At 34.5% G+C, this 18,023-nt stretch overlaps 1 protein-coding gene across 1 annotated transcript in view; it reads right to left on the minus strand.

Annotated features, from left to right (window-relative positions):
* The window catches only part of SUGCT (succinyl-CoA:glutarate-CoA transferase), a 1,120,941-nt gene that overhangs the window by 595,381 nt on the left and 507,537 nt on the right, over positions 1 to 18,023 (minus strand). Inside the window, 1 exon segment of the mRNA XM_053662950.1 lies at positions 7,501 to 7,603. Coding sequence (XP_053518925.1) covers positions 7,501 to 7,603 — 103 coding nt within the window.

Consider the following 18,023-nt stretch of genomic DNA (forward strand, 5'->3'; position numbering starts at 1 on the left):
GTGCACACACACACATAGAGAGTTTGATGAATAAACTGTGTGTGTGAGAGAGAAACAGACAGACACAGAGAAACACTATAAAAAGGAAAAGCAATTCCACTGCTAGGATTATATCCCAAGAATCCTAAAACATCAATTTCAAAGAACCTATGCACCCCAATGTTCATAGCAGCACAATTTACAATAGCCAAGTGCTGGAAGCAACCTAAGTGCCCATCATCAAATGACTGGATCAAAAAATCTATGGTACATATACACAATGGAATTCTATGCAGCAGAGAGAAAGAAAGAGATCCTACCCTTTGTGACAACATGGATGGAACTGGAGAGCATTATGCTCAGTGAAATAAGCCAGGTGTTGAAAGACAAATACCATATGATCTCACCTTTAACAGGAAGCTAAACAACAAAACAAACAAGCAAGCAGAATAAAAACAAAGACACTGAAATAGAGAACAAGGGGACAGTGACCAGATGGGAGAGGGAAGAGAATTTAAGGGAAAAAAAAGGGGAGGGATTTGGAGGAACAAGTATAAAGGATACAAGGACAAGAACTAAGGGGGGTGGAAATGGGAGGGAGGTGGGGAGCATGGGATGGGGTGGGCTGGGATGGGAGAAATAGACAGAAAACTGTACTTAAAAAATAACTAAATAAAATTTTAAAAAAAAACCTACCATCACACAAAAGCTCTGGACCACAGGGTTTCACAGAAAAAAAAAAAAAAAAAGGGAAAAGACACCTCGGGCGTTCTCAGGTCACCGATAATTTTTAAAATCCCTGCATGGTGAAAGTTGAAACTCTCCATTAAATTCCTCTTAATCATTAACAAAGAATTTATTAGTAATATGATAAAGCAATCACAAAAATATTTAAAAGGATAAAAGAGTTCTCTGGTAAGTTTCATGATTATGGTATTTTGTGATTTTTGTCAAATTTTAAGCTTTAGTTATTTCACTTAATGGGAAAAATCAAATGCTGTTTTATGCCTATTATTTCTCACTAGTAAAAACACCCAGAGTATTTATGTATAACTCTCTGTGACAATGGACACTTTCAATCTTGATGTGGACAATGCATTCCTCCTTGAATGTTTAACAACTTCATCTTTGTGCTTTTGATTCACTGTCATACATATACGAGATATACTCTATAGCAGGCCTTCAATTACCATATGTTACATGAATAAATGAATGAATAAATTATTATAGTTTCCTTTGCCCTGAACCATATCTTTCAAGTTCTTATAAAAAGATTTAAAGATCTTTTTTAATGTAAATTCTGCAATCTCATTTTCATCAATGTCATTCAGGGAATATCCATGGCATCCCAGCTGTAAATCGAAATATCTAAATACATATATATATATGCACATACGCATATGTATGTGCATATATATAAGATATTTCAAGGAAATTGGTGCATCTAAATTTCTTAGATATATGGAAAAATGAATATAAAATACCAGTAATTTTTATTTGACATTTCAATAAACTTCTTCTTACATAGGGTTGTGCCTTACAAAGTATTTTGCATTAAGATTCTTCTCAATTCAACAAACTAAAATTAAATATTATTGACTTACACTTTATATTTTAACAAGAATCTGAAGCATAAACTTTCAACTTTCATTTCATTTAATCACTGAAGTTAAACATATATTATTTCTTCAAAAATTGAAAATATTATGCCCAGGTATCATAGAACAGACACACATAATATATCTGAATTTGTTCATCACCTAAAATGTATCACATGTATTCACAACAGTAGTAGAGACAAGGATACAATTTTGTTTATAATCCTCCCAGGGCTATGCAACTGCCTTTCAATAAATATTAGCTAATTTCAATCCAATGGTAATGTTTAAAATACATTAGTTGTGTATGTGTGTATGTTAGGAAAAGCTTGAAAAACAAGCCTATATTGTAGAGTGCTTATGGCACTTATATATAAATATCGAAGTCTTGTTTTCCAGTTGCTCAGATATTTTGCCAAAAATGTGCAAAAACAAAATCACTTAGGGAATATGAACTAGCCTAGAGATTAATAAGCCCTCCAACTTCACAGGCTTCCACAAATTATTATTTGAAAACAACAGATTATTTTAAACTATCAAATATGTCAATATGTCTCTCTGTTTGTTTCTAAGACACATCCTATACAAAAGATTTGTTAGAGTTACAACACCCTTCTGGATATAAAGAATAAGGTTTCTGTAAAAAATGTTAAATTAATGTTGATGGTGATGCAAAGTTAAGGGAGAACTGCTGAGGGATGGCATGCTGCCACAGGGTGGGGTTTTGTTTTGGTATCCTTTTAGAACATGCAGGTGTTTGGCACCATTTAAAATCAGGGCCAGCTGTGATATTTCAGTTCCGATATTTCCCTCCCAATAGTTCTCAGAAGTGATGGTTCAGAACATCTCAGAAGTGATGTCTTACACCTGATGTATTCAACTTGTGTGGTACAAATGTGAAAACTATTAAATAACACCAGTTTTGGGACACCCTTTGCCTCCTTTTCCCAACCAGAGGTCATTGCGCCAGGAGAAAGAAACACATTAATGAGAGATTTAGCTATTTACACATGTGTGTATGTGTGTGTGTATGAATGATTAAGGTGTTTTGTAAGTTCATATTATGTATTTTGTAATTTATTTGTATATATAAATATATAGAGAGAGAAACTGAGTAGTTCATTCAAAGATAGTAATACACTAGAATCACCAAATATATACATACAGTCTTAAACAAAACACAAAAAACAAGATAACACATACTCTTTTGATTTGCTTAATTGATAATGATGCTATTTAAACCCTCACAGTGGTGAGATCCATAGCTATTTTTGCAGAAATTGTAGTAACTTCTATTAAAAGCTGCATTTTCTTTTAAGTTTATTTGAATTAGAAAACCTCAAACTACAATGTATTTCATGCACATGTTCCCAAGGGTATGTTACACAGGACCATACTGAGGCCATCTAATAAGCTTAAAGAATTAGGCCCTGGCTGGTGTAGCTCAGTGGATTGAGCACAGGCCTGCGAACCAGATAATCGCGGTTCAATTCCCAGTCAGGGCACATGCCTGGGTTGCAGACCAGTTCCCTGCAGGCCAGTTCCCAGCAGGGGACGCACGAAAGGCAACCATACATTGATGTTTCTCTCCCTCTCTCCTTCCCCTCCCATCTAAAGATAAATAAATAAAATATTAAAAAAAGAATTACTTTAATGCACTGGACAGTGTTGGCCTGGTTAAAAGAAAATATTTTTAAAAAGCACTTAGAAAAACAACTATTAAAGTCTATATTCAGATCATCTATATCATACTTCTGTAATTCAAAGCATTTTCCACAATATATCATTGAAGGACAAAAACAACAAACTACCATTAATTAAAGAGTTTTGGATCAAAACTTCTCAGAGCTATCAGTAAATATAGACCAACCCTACCCTCATAGCACTCCTAACAGATGTAACAGTGGATGCCTACAACATCATTTTAACTGTGCAAAGGTCTGTGGCATATAATCAGAGATGAAAGAGTGAGAACCTTGCATCTATCCAAGAAAGAAAAATCACCTGCTGTTTTTGTCAAGTCAAAGATGCAAGTTTTCTCCAGACATTAGACAATAAGGAAATCATTTAGTTTAGAAATAGTTTCTACCATTGAGTAAATTTTTTGTCTACCAAAATGAAAAGGTAAACTGCATATGAAATGTACATAGTACACTTAAGAAGTAGGCCCTCGGAAAATGCTCTCCTATTTTGTGATGCTTACAAACCTTTTGTTTTGTTTTGTTTTGTTTTTTTAAACATACCCCCTTTCACTTCATTAAAGTCTCACTTCCAATGCCAGGTTCCAGGTCTTGTACTTCACCCAAATCAATTTTCAGTTGAACTAGCAGCTGTGCTGGCACAACGCACACAGAGAACAATGCCACAGGTGCCAGGACATCTGAACAGAAGGGGCTGGCTCCACGTGCCCAGGGCCAAGAAACTCCACAGCTCATCATGGGGGAGAAAAAGGGAGCACACCTTACTTGGAAATTATACTTCTTTTATGAAAAATGAATAATAAAAGTGTTTTCAATAATCAGAAATAGTGAATCATTGAGGTCTTCTTGTCACAGAGTTTGTAGGTGAATTTTTTAAAGGATATTAGAGTTCAATTTCAAGCTAATGATCTCCATCCCCACAGGTACAATGGATTTGCCTCTATCCACCAAAGGTAAGTACAAGAAAGTGTTTGTTTTATCAAAAATCTAACCATATAGGGTATCATTGGAACCAGAGCTACTACTGTTCACTGAGTATTTATCATCTGACAATCCCTACAATGTGTCCTTTGTAAATATTATCTCATTTAACACAACATATGCAAAAAGAATAGATCCTATTGCATCACTTCACAGTGAGAAAACTGAAGCCTAGAAAGTTTATAAAACTGCCCATCCATTTTATTTTTTAATCTATTTATTTATTTGGCGGGGGAGAGAAAGAGAGGGAGAGAAACATCAGTGTGTGGTTGCCTCTTGCAAATCCCCCACTGGGGACCTGGCCCGAAACCCAGGCATGTGCCCTCACTGAGAATCAAACCAGCAACCCCTTGCTTTGCAGGCCAGCACTCAATTCACTTAGCCACACCAGCCTGGGCTGCCCATCAGTTTCAATTCCATGGTCTTAACCATTTGTTATCCCTAGTCCCCTGAGCTTTTCAACCAAGCTCAGGGGGCCCATGAAAGAGCTTTTCAATTCCACTCAGGGATGCAGAGTAGCCACTTCACCATTTGTATAAATCTATACTTTGCAGAGAATCAACTCATTCATTCACTGATTCATGCAATAACAAAAATATATTTTGTACCTTCTATCTGTCAATTTTGAATTTATTTTTCAGAAAGGAAGAGAATTATAAAATTCATGCTAAATCTCTAGTACCTGGTATATTAGGGATAATAAAGGTTTCTTGAATAAGCTTTCAAAATAGTAACTTTTAGGTGTCCTATTATGTTTTAAAAAATAATTTGTTTTACACAAAGAAAAACTCCCTGATTTTTTCATAGTCTACACTCCTTCAAAATTAAAAATTAAATGGACTTCTTTCTAAAAGACAAACGTTTCCAAGCACAGGGGAAAGATAGTGCCCTTGTCTCTTGTACAGAAGTCTTACTTAAAATTGCAGTTATCTTTGATTATTTTTTAAAATGTAGCAATACTACATTTTTATCTAATCTTACTAAAAGTCCATATAGATTTTACACATACATTATAACATTTAAATTCTGAAGAATATAATGATATAAAAAAGAAACCAACTCTACTCTTACAACTAGAGTAAAACTGTCAATAACAATCACTGTATGATTAAGGATTTTTGAGGTTAGAATTATAACAGCTAGAATCCACTTTTTGGTGTGTCAGAAGGCAGTTTTCAGAGGCTTTAAGGTTGAGGGAAATGTTGGTATCATGGCTTAGGTAATATCAATCTTCTCCATTTGGAAAATGGGCTAAGTACTGAAAATATACCATAGAAGAATAATAGAAATTTCTTGCAGGGCAAAAAGAGTTCAGATACAAAGCTTAATGTAATGAAACTTAACTGTAAGGGAAAACTGGGAATGAAAATTCAAATCATCCTATATTCAATCTGCATCAGCCCATAAACAATTTTAAGGTAAGGGTAGGACCTTGGATGGATCCTTCTTCATCAAAGCCTAAAAACAAGTAATGCTAGAATATACTTAATAATTTTTTTGAAATAACATTCTTTAATAACTTATCCCTGATGAAACACGGGTGCTTGACAACAAAAAGTGCTGGTGGAAGAACTCTCAGGAAATACCTCTAGAGAAACCTGCCTTCAACTGGAATTAAATGTCAGGCACTTCCACCGCCGCCGCCACCAAGACTGAGATGGCCGCAAGACTCGCCGCCTTCCTCGAAAATGTCTGGGCCAAGGAGCCAGTGCTGGCCTCATCCTTCACCATCCGGGGCCTCGCCCCTACACCAAGAATGCCACTATTCTCAACCAGGTCGCCCCCTGCAACTACCCAGTGCCTGTCCAAGAGGATTCCTGACGTGCCCATGGCTGAAGAAACGGAACACCTTCACTGACTGGAAAAACATCCCCTCCCCTACAGCCCCCAATAAAAATGTGAAAACCAAAATAAAATTGAATTAAATATAAAGTCCTACACATGTTTGTATCGCTTTCAAGCAGAAAAATAATAAAAACCAGCCACCCCCCTATAATTGCTTAAAACCAAAGATTTGCCTCATTCAAAGTTAAGAAGAAACCTGGCCATCTGGTATACTACATTCATAATGTAGACTGCTACTTCACCACAAAGAATCACAAGGTATTATTAATTAACTTGCCAATTTGGTGGAGACCATTTCCTATAAACTCAGTGATATCAAATAGGCTCCCTCATTTCAAATGCTTATCTGTCGTTGGTTTATCTTAGACAAAGCTTTGCCATCCTCACAGTTGTGGCAGAAAAATAGCACAAAGCAGAATTACTGAATTCATTCACAGTTTTTCTCCAGTAAATATTGTAAATATTCAATTAAATATACTCAATTTCTTTCAAACAGATATTCATGTAAGGTAAGGGTATCAAAGACAGAGTTCAGTTTTCAACAAAGTTCTCCTCCCTTAAAAAAGTATATCCCATTTTCAACAATTCATTTCAAAGAAAAATCTGCCACTACATAAATTAAAATAATTTTTTAAAACCCTGTAATTTTGAATGTTGAAGACTGACAAGAAGTGTGAATTATCATAGCAAAACTTTCACAGAACAATAGAGTTCCTTAATCCCTTTTAATATCAATGTGAAACTCCAAAATGATAACTTGCAGTGATATTGATTAAAGTAATAAAATCAAGATTTACTTTGACAGCATTTAAAATAATCACTTGAACAATATTATAGAAGAAATTTTTTTAGTTTACCCTGTTTACTGAGCCCCACAAAGGAGCCTATGTCAAGTAGGACATAAATCTCTACTCAAGTACAATTTATTGGTCATGAATAATACACATTCATCAAAGCATATAAAAGCCTCTCATTTGCAAAATTAACTATGTCTTGCTTTGTACATTTTAAGATAGCCATATTTTAAGACGTGGTCTGTAACTGTGAAAGTTCTCATATTTTTTTTTACAAAAAGTGATCTCCGATTGACCCCAACCTCTCAGTGGTCTATATTTCTATTTTTCAGGAAAAACTAATGTCCTGACCTTGGAAATTTTATGTTGTGGCTGATGAAGAAATATGTTAGACCTGATAAACATAAAAGTCTGATAGACATCCAGTTGTAAATTCTAATTCTTTTTATTTCAAACACAGCATTTACTATAGTAAAAAAAATCATGTTATATGACTGAAACACAAGACCAATAGCTAATTTACATTTATATGAATCAATCTGGATAGAAAAAAGAGGCAAATTTTTGTCTTAATCATTGTGTAATAAAAACAGAAAAACAAACCTGAGGCTCTGCCAATACTTTCTTCATATTGTTTATTGCACCATACAGTACCCTACTGCCTTCGAAGAGGTATAACCACTTGCTGGTCATTTCTTCTTCAAACCTAGAAACATACAGAAAAATTATGCATTTTTTATACTCTAAAGAATGTAATAAAATCTTTTTTTCTCATGTGACCCTCTTTTTAAGCAACCAATAATAAGTGTTTTTTAGCTTATTTGCTTCTAGTTTTGAGAGAATGTTGCCTATATAAAATGTCTTGAGTTGGAAGGGCTGGGTGGGTGGGCTGGGATGGAAGTAAAAGACAGAAAACTGTACTTGAACAACAATTAAAATAAAAAAAGAATGTTTTCACTTCATCATATCCCCCCCCCCAGTTTTTGTCCAAGTGTCTTTTATACTTGTTTTTGTAAATCCTTCCCCTTCTCCCCCGAAATTCCCTCCCCTCTCCCCTTTGGACACCATAATGAAAACTTTCAATGACAAAGCAGATGATTGGAGTATGCCATATTAGTGAATGGGGGTATTGGAATACTTTTAAATTTGTGTATATGAAAAAAAATTTTTTCCTGCTGGTGTGGTTCAGTGGATTGAGTGCAGGCCTGTGAAGCAAGGGGTTGCTGGTTTGATTCTCAGTCAGGGCACATGCCAGGGTTGTGGGCCAGGTCCCCAGTAGGGGTTGTGCAAGAGGCAACCACACATTAATGTTTCTCTCCCTTTTTCCCTCCCTTCCCCTCTAAAAATCAATAAATAAATCTTTTTTTTCAATAAATAAATCTTTAAAAAATTTTAAAAAATGTCTTGAGTTGTACTGCACTGGTAAAAATAGCCACCTATGTCCAATAGTTGAAAATCCACCATTAGAAATGTAATTCCTCCTATTTCTGTTCTAATGTACTTTTGATAGACATTCCCCTAGAGAAGAGAGATTATGTGGAAAATTGTATTAATTGAGTTCCAATGTGTCATTGTGCTCCTTATAAAAAAAATAATAATATCACTGCAATTTTGAGCATGATATTATTGCACGTACTTTTTAGGTCTTGGGTATAATAGATCAGGTTAAAGGCACTGATATACTATTTTACTCCTCAAAACTAAAAATGAACTAATGTGGTTGTTTTATAAGAAAGGTACATCAGAATTAACAGAACCCTAGCCAGGGTGGCTCAGTTGGTTGAAGTGTTGTCCCATACATCAAATGGTTGGGGATCAGAGCACATGCCTAGGTTGTAAGTTCAATCCCCAGGCAGGCCTCATATGGGAGGCAGCCAATCAATGATTCTATCTCACATTGATATTTCTCCCTCACTCTCTCCCTTCCACTCTCTCTAAAACCAATAAACATAAAAAAGAATAGCCAAAACCATTACCTAAAAACAACCTTAGCTACTTATTTATCCATACTGTGACTTACTCATCAAAACAAATGTAGACATGTAAAGACTGATAGCTCAGTTTAGCCAGCAGCACTCAAATTCATTCAAATCTTTTACCTCTATTTTGTTTTTACTCTAATTTAAACTGGACTTTACAGACAAAAAAAAACTTATTTTATTTCCTTTATTTTCTCTATAAGGAAAGAGAGGGAACCTAATTCTTTAATGAGATTTACTCTTTTATATTTTTCCTCTGTTAAGACAGAACAAAATCCTGGATCCTCAAAGATATTCATAGTTTGTATTTTATAAAGAATTTTACAATTGCTCTTTGTTAAAATAGCAACTTATTTTTAAATTACCAATCTAGGTGAAAAGAGTTTTTCAGGAGCATTAGTTAATGTAGATTAGCGGCAGCAAGTGAGTTACTTCACTAATATGAGAAGCCTAGTGCAAATATAGCAGAAATATTTAGTATTTATGGACTGCTATTCAGCTTTTATACATAGCTAGAATTAATTTCAGACCTGCAGACTTCATGGAAAATTATATTAGAGAAATGGGCCTTTTCCACTATTGGAAAAAGTGTGAAAACCCTATATTCTCAATACTCTGAGAGCACTTCTCTGATTGCCATCTAGCAGATACAAAGGAAAAAAGAAAGCTTGAACTAATTTATTCTCCAAAAGACAGACTACTGTATGAACAAAAATGTTCATACATATTTTATAGAAAATAATTTATACCATTATTTTATGTAATTTTATATTAAAACTTCATATAAATAAGGATCTGATAAAAATTTTAATGAAGGTAATATCATACTTTATTAGGAATGTAATTAATCTAATTCATACATCTATTTATTCTACAACCATCTAGAAATTGCCTATTATACACCAGGCACTGATTATTGTCTTTAAATATAGTGTCTCCCCATTTTTCTACATCATGACAAATAAAAATTTTTCATTATGCATTTTAGACTGTAGTATTATAATAATTATGCCTACTTAGTGTACAATAAAATACTCCATTTCTAAATATTGAAAAAGATTTCTCCATGGTAACACCACAATGCAAAATTAAATTTTTTGCATTAATCAATTCTTTATGTCCATATGTTTCTTTTAATTATTGTTATGGTCATCCCCTGTCCAAGACTTCTTAAGATATATATAAATATATACTACCAGAATGATATATGTTGAAAGAATAGAAGAGACACTTAGGATATGGAAGCTTTTTAATCAAAGTGTCAATCATTTAAGTTTTCATAAAAAGATTGTTATAATGGTTAGTCTGCCAAATTTTCCAAACAAGTCAATTTATCACCATTCAATTTACCCAAGTGACCTGAAAAATCTACATAGAAAATGTATGTCAATAACCAAAAACACCCATAGCTTCAGATTTGCCAACAAAAAACTCAGGGGAATACTTATAGTTTTAGTATTTATATAAGATTTTCACCACCGAGCAAAAGAGAGGAATTTATTTTATGTCATGGGAAACAATGGATGCACTTTGGAATTGACACTGGGGAGAGAGGCAGCATCTGGAGACACAGTTGTGACCACTGTTTTTGTATGTGTGGGAGTGTGGGGGTGGAATTATTAAAAAATGCCTTAAACTCAGTCAGAAAGTGACTATCTCTTCATTCTACTGATCCCAGCAGATATATCTATCATCTTCTTCTAAAAATCTGCCTCTTGATCTAAATCTAATATGGAATCCTTTCCTTTATCTATGCAAAAAAAAGGTGTTTGTGAATGTTTTGTTAGCCACAAAAATTCTGCTAAATAATGTAAGCAGCTTATCCAAATCACTCAGGTCAATGCAACCTTGAAAGGAAGACAGGGAGGGTGTCCATAGATCTAGTTTAGTGAGCCTCAAAGCTAAAGCCTCCTATAGAAAAAGCCATAAAACAATTCAGATGTAATGGAGAACTTAATCAACCTCTCTATTTAATTCTTGATTTTTTTAATTCACTTGATGCTGGGTTGGGTATTGTCAATAAGATAGCATCATTTAGGTATATGAAATACTCCTACATAAAGATGGACTTCAGTTTAAGTTTCTTAACATCAAAATTTAATTTAAGGACAAAATGTCTGTGAGGATCCTGGAAGGAATCATCTGTCCAACACTTACAGCCTCCCTCCCATCATGCTCTGGGAATTATGGATATTCAAGGATAACAAACTGAGGAATCTGGGTTTTAATCCAATAGTTTATTAGAAGAATAAAACTTCTTCAGAGGAAAGGGTTTACAGGAACAAGGATAAAGGACACGAACAAAAACTAGGGAGGGGTGGAAATGGGAGGGAGGTAGGGAGGACTGGGGGGTGGGCTTGGATGGCAGTAAGACAGAAAACTGAATTGAACAACAATTAAAATAAAATTAAAAACAAAAAACAAAAACTTCTTCAGAGAACTTCAAATGCAGAGAAATTATATTATTGAGAGGATCCAAGATGGCAGATGAATAAGTGGAAGAAGCTACACTAACTTCCTCAAGGACCAATCTGGAATTACAACTAAATTGTAGAGAAATCATCCTAATAATCAACTGAACACTAGTTGGAGAGAAAGCCTTATAACCAAGAACAGACATAAGAAAACACTTCACCACAATGTGACTTATAAGAAGTGCAGGGTAGAGACAAGAAAGGGCTGGCTGAGCTCCCAAATGTGGCAGCTGAAGTCCTAAAGGGATATTTCAGCAGTCAGGAGGGGGTTCCCCTGAGAAGTGTGGGGTCTAAACCCCAAGCTGTTCTCCCAGCCTACAGCACCAGAGCCAGAAAGGAATCAGATAACATCCAGCTGTGAAAAACATCAGGGATTCTATTGGCCAGGGAGAGATGGGTGGAGACACATAGAGCTTCTCAAAGGGACAAATCACAAAATTTCATGTGCAACCACTTACCCTGGGTGCTGGCAAAGGGAGGACAAGGTGAACTAAAGACACTTGAGGACAGTCTATGGCCGGGGGCTGTGGGGAGAGAACTGAGAGGACAGTTTCCAGGATCTATGTGCCAAGTCATGCCCCATTACTGAAGGAGCCATCTGTCTAAGGCAGAGCATGCCTCTCTAAATGATACTGGCCAGAGGAGAATAGACCCTCCCACAAGAATTACTCTGACTTGCCCTGTAGTACTTAAGCCACTGCTGATTACGGATTGATTAGATTAACAAACTGATCTGTTTAATGGTTGATTGGTTTGACATCTCAGGTGGTAAATTGAAGTAAACAAGTTATCAGATAGTTTAGAGTAAAGATTATAAAGATTCTGGACAGCATGAAAAAAGACATAGAAAACATAAAAAAGGATCGGTCAGAAATAAAGAATGCAATATCTGAGATAAATAATACACTGAAGGAATAAATAGTAGGTTATATGAAGCAGAAGCCTGAATCACTGTTTTGGAAGATGAGGTGGAAAAAAAAAAAAAACAATCAGGCAGAGCAGAAAAAAAAAAGATTTAAAAAAAAAAAATAAGGAGCCCTGGCTGGTTTGGCTCAGTGGATTGAGTGTCAGCCTGCAAACCAAAGAGTCACTGGTTGATTCCCGGTCAAGACACATGCCTGGGTTGTGAGCCAGGTCCCCAGAATGGGGCACAGAAGAGACAACTACACATTGATGTATCTCTCCCTCTCTTTCTCCCTCCCGTCCCCCCTCTCTAAATCTTAACAAGAAATGAAGAGCTTAAGAAACATTTTAGACAACATGAAGCATAACAACATCCATGTCATAGAAATATCAAAAGGAAAAGAGAGTGAGTAAAGGATCAAGAACCTATCTGAAGAAATAATGACCAAAAACTTCCCTGATCTGGTGAAGGAAAATGTCACACAATGTAGGAAGCTCAGAGAGTCCTAAACAAGTTGGACCCAAAGAGGCTTCACTGAGACACATCAAAAGTAAAATAACAAAGCTTAAAGATAAAGAGAGAATCCTAAAATCTGCAAAAGAAATGCAGGTAGTTACTTACAAGGGAGCACCAATTAGGCTGTCATCTAATTATTCATCAGAACATTTTAGGACAGAAGGGAGTGGTGTGACATATTCAAGGTGATGAAAAACAAGGACCTATAACCAAGGCTACTTTACCCAGCAAGGATATCATCTAAAATTGAAGGAGAAATAAGGAGCTTCCCAGACAAGAAAAAGCTAAAGACGTTTGTTAACACTAAAGCAGTACTGCAATAAAAGTTAAAGGGCTTGCTTCAAGCTGAAAAAGGAGAAAACAATAAATAATAATTTTTTTTTAAAAAAGAAGAAAACAGACTAGTGATAAAACGGCACTACATATATATCTATCAATAATCACCTTAAATGTAACTGACTTAAGAGCTCTAACCAAAAAACAAAAGGTAGCTGAATGGACAAGAAAACAAGACTCATATATATGCCGCCTCCAAGAGACCCATCTCAGATTGAAAGATCCACACAGACTAAAAGTAAAGGGTTAGAAAAAAATATTTCATGAAAATGGAGAAGAAAATAAAAGCTGAGGTAGCAGTACCTATATCTCAGAAAATAGACTTTAAAACCAAGGCAGTAGTAAGAGACACAGAAGGATACTACGTAACGATAAAGTGAACAATCCAACAAAAGGATATAACTTTAGCAAACATTAACATACCCAATATATGAGCATCTACATATGTAAAGCAAATCTTGATGGACACGAAAGGAGTGGTGGGTGGAAAGAGAGTCATGGTTGGAGATTTTCACACACCATTGATTTCAACAGATAGATCTTCAGGCAATAATCAACAAGCAGACAGCAGCCTTAAACAATATGCTAGATTAAATGGAATTAATTGATATCTTCAGAGCATTTCACAGAACACCAGAAGAACATACTGTATGTTGAAGTGTACACTGCAGTCATATGAATGTGCAACATGTTTTTGGCCAAAATTTCTGGAAAATTTTTTCATTCAATTTTTAATTTATATATAAATTTGGTTATTGTACTTGGAGATATTATTTTGCATATGGATATTATTGTCACTTTTGAGACTTATACTTGTAGCACATATAAGCATAGATAAAAGAATTAAAAACGTTTATATAGATACAGAATTAGTACTATCCATGTACAATGTGCATCCTTATATTTCCCTCAAAAATTTGGCCAAAAAAGTGCACATTACACATAGCAAAATATGGTACATATTTTTCAAGTACACATGGAACATTTTCTAGTATAGACCACATGCTAGGACACAAAACAAATCTCAATAGATTTAAGAAAACTGAAATCATATCAAGCATATTCTCCAACTACAATGCTATGAAACTAAAAATCAATCACAATAAGAACAGCAAAAACACAAAAAGACATGCAAGCTAAATAACATGTTATTAAACAATGAATGGTTCAACAATGATATAAAGGAAGAATCAAAAGATAGCTTGAAACAAATGAAAATGAGGAGACAACTTTCTAAAATCTATGGGACAATAGGAAACCATAGCACTACAGACCTGTAATAAACAAACAAACAAACAAACAAAACAAACAAGAAAAAGCTCAAATAAACGATTTAACATCAAACTTAAAGGACCTTGAAAAGTAACAACAAACAAAGCCCAAAGTGAGTAGAAGGAAGGAAATAATTAATATCACAGCAGAAATAAATGAAATAGAATCTAAAAAAGCAATACAAAAGATAAATAAATCCAAAAGCTGGTTCTTTGAAAAGATAAACATGATTGACAAACCATTAACCAGATTAATCAAGAAAAAGAGAGAAAGGGCCCAAATAAATAAAGTTAGAAATAAAAGATGAAAAATAACAACTGACACCAAAGAAATACAAAGAGTTATAAGAAACTATTATGAACAATTATATGCCAACAGCCTACTGATAAAATGGCACTATATATATATCTGGACAACCAGGATGAAATGGATAAATTCCTAGAAACATACAATTTTCCAAAAATAAACCAGGAAGAATCAGAGAATCTTAATAGATAGATGCCAACAAATAAAACTGAAGCATTAAAAAAAAACTCTCAACAAACAAAAGCTCAGGACCAGATACTTCATAGGGGGATTTTATCAACATTCTTAGAACTAACATCTCTCCTTCTTAAATGATTTCATAAAATTCAAGAGGGGTGAAGGCTCCCAAACTCATTTAATGAGGCCACCATTATCCTAATTCTAAAACCTGATAAAGACACTACAAAAAAAACAAAATCATAGGCCAATATCCCTGATGAACATAGATGCTAAAAGCCTCAACAAAATATTAGCAAACCAAGTACAGCAACACATCAAAAAATCATACACCACAATCAAGTGGGATTTATTCCGGCAATGCAAGATTCGTACAGCATTCACAAATCAAAAATGTGGTTCACCACATAAACAAAATGAAGGATTGAGGCCCTGGCTGGTGTAGCTCAGTGGATTGAGTGCGGGCCTGCGAACCACACGATCGCAGTTCGATTCCCAGTCAGGGCACATTCCTGGGTTGCAGGCAGGTTCCCTGCAGGCTAGTTCCCAGCAGGGGACGCACAAAAGGCAACCATACATTGATGTTTCTCTCCCTCTCTCCTTCCCCCTTCCCCTCTAAAGATAAATAAATAAAAATCTTTAAAAAAATGAAGGATAGAAACAACATGATTATATCAAAAGAGGCAGAAAACTTTTGATAAAATCCAGGATCCATTTATGATAAAAAAAAAACCTTTCAGCAAAATGGGAATAAAGGAAGCATACCTAACATAATAAATGCCATTTATGACAAACCCCCTGCCAGCATCATACACAAAGGGCAAAAACAACAAACATCCCCCTTAAGATTGGGAATAAGAGGGATGTCTGCTTTTGCCTCTCTTATTCAATGTAGTAGTAGAAGACCTAGCAACAGCAATCAGATCAGAAGAAGAAATAAAAGTCATCCAGATTTGAAAAGAAGAAGTAAAACTGTCTTTATCTGCAGATTACATGACACTGTACATACAGAACCCCAAAGATTTCACAAAGAAACTGCTAAAACTGACCAATGAAATCAGAAGATAGCAGGATACAATATTCAGAAAGCACTTGGACTTTTATATGCCAATAAAAAAACTAATAAAAGGGAAATTAAGAAAAGAACTGCATTCACAATTGCTTCAAAAAGAATAAAATACCTAGGAGTAAACCTAACCAAAGATGTAAAAGACTCATTGCTTTTATGAGTACAGACTCCTAAAAATTATAAGACACTAAAGAAAGAAATTGAAGAAGATACAAATAAGTGGAAGCACAGCCTATTCATAAATAGGAACAATTAACCTCACTAAAATTCCTGTACTATCCAAAGCAATCTATAGAATCAATGCAATTCCTATAAAGATCCCAGTGATGTATTTCACAGAACTAGAACAAGTATTTCAAAAATTTATATTTGCTATGCGGGAAATACAAAAGGCCCCACACAGCAACAGCAATCCTGAGAAAACAGCAAGGAGTGGGAGGAACCACACTACCTAATACCAAACTATACTACAAGACCACAGTAATCAAACTAGCATGGTTCTAACATAAAAACAGACACATAGTCCAATGGAACATAATGGAGAGCCCAGAAATAAATCCACACCTTTACAGACAATTAATATTCAGCATGTGAAGCAAGCACATACAATAGACTAAAGATAGTGTATTAAACAAATGGTGTTGGGAAAACCAGACAGATAAATAAAACTAAACCACCTTCTTACATCACACACAAGAATAAATTCAAAATGTATCAAAGACTTAAATGTTAGACCTCAAAACATAAAATCCTAGAAAAATACATAGGCAGCAAAATCTTGGACATTGCTTACAGAAAAGTTTTATAGGATATATCTCCCCAGGCAAGGAAATAAAATAAAAAATAAACAAATGGGATTTCATCAACCTAAAAAGGTTTTGTACAGTAAACAAAATCATCAACAAAATAAAAAAGACAACCAATAACAGGAGCACCCAAATATATAAGGAAAATGTTGGAGGACTTCAAGAAGGATATAGATGGCAATACACTTTTACTAGGGCATTTTAACACATCACTGTCAAAAACACATACATCTTCCAAACTAAATATCAACAAAGATACTGTACCATTGAACAATGCCCTAGATCAAATGGACCTAAATTACATATATATGTATACATTTTATATATTTGTGTATACATTTTATATATACATACATATGTATTTTACATTTATATATATACATTTAATAAATGTATCACATATAAATATATATGTATATATTTTATATATGACCTTTCATTCCCAAAAAGCAAAATACACATTCTTTTCAAATTCACATGGAATATTTTTAAAGATACACTACAAAATAGGACACAAAAGTAGCCTCAACAAATTTAAGAAAATTGAAAGCATGCCAAGCATTTTTTCCAAACACAAGGATCTGAAACCAGAAATCAACTGCAAGAAAAAACCTCAGAAACACTCAAATCCATGGAGACTGAATGTGCTATTAAACAATGAATGGATTAAAAATGAGATCAACGAAGAAATCAAAAAGTTTCTGGAAACAAACAAAAATGAAAACACAAGAGTCCAAAACTTATGAGACACAGCAAAGATAGTCCTGAGAGGGAAGTTCATAGTGATACAGGCCTACCTAAAAAAGATAAAAACATTTCAAATACACAACCTAACCCTACATCTACAAGAACTGGAGGAACAACAACAAAGTAAGCCCATAGCAAGGAGAAGGAAGGAAATAACCATGATCAGAATTAAATGACATAGAGACTAAAAGAACAATCTGAAAGATCAAGAAATCCAGGAGGTGGGTCTTTGAAAAGATAAACAAAATTGACAAGCCTTTAAGTAGACTCATCAAGAAAAAAAGAAAGAGAAATAAAATATATGAAATGAGAAGTAAAAGAGGAGTGATTAAAACTGATATTACAGATATATAAAGGTGGGTAAGAAATTATTATGAACAACTCTATACTAAGAAATTTGAAAACCAGGGTGAAATGGACAATATCTAGAAATACATAATCCAAAACTGAATGAAAAAGAAGTAGAAAGCTTGAGCTGACTGATAGCAGCTAGTGACATTGAAGCAATAATAAAAAAAAAAAACCTCCCAACACAAAAAA

Source organism: Artibeus jamaicensis, unplaced genomic scaffold (genome assembly GCF_021234435.1).
Source record: "Artibeus jamaicensis isolate MK-2021 breed Jamaican fruit bat unplaced genomic scaffold, CSHL_Jam_final contig_311, whole genome shotgun sequence".
Lineage (NCBI taxonomy): Eukaryota > Metazoa > Chordata > Mammalia > Chiroptera > Phyllostomidae > Artibeus > Artibeus jamaicensis.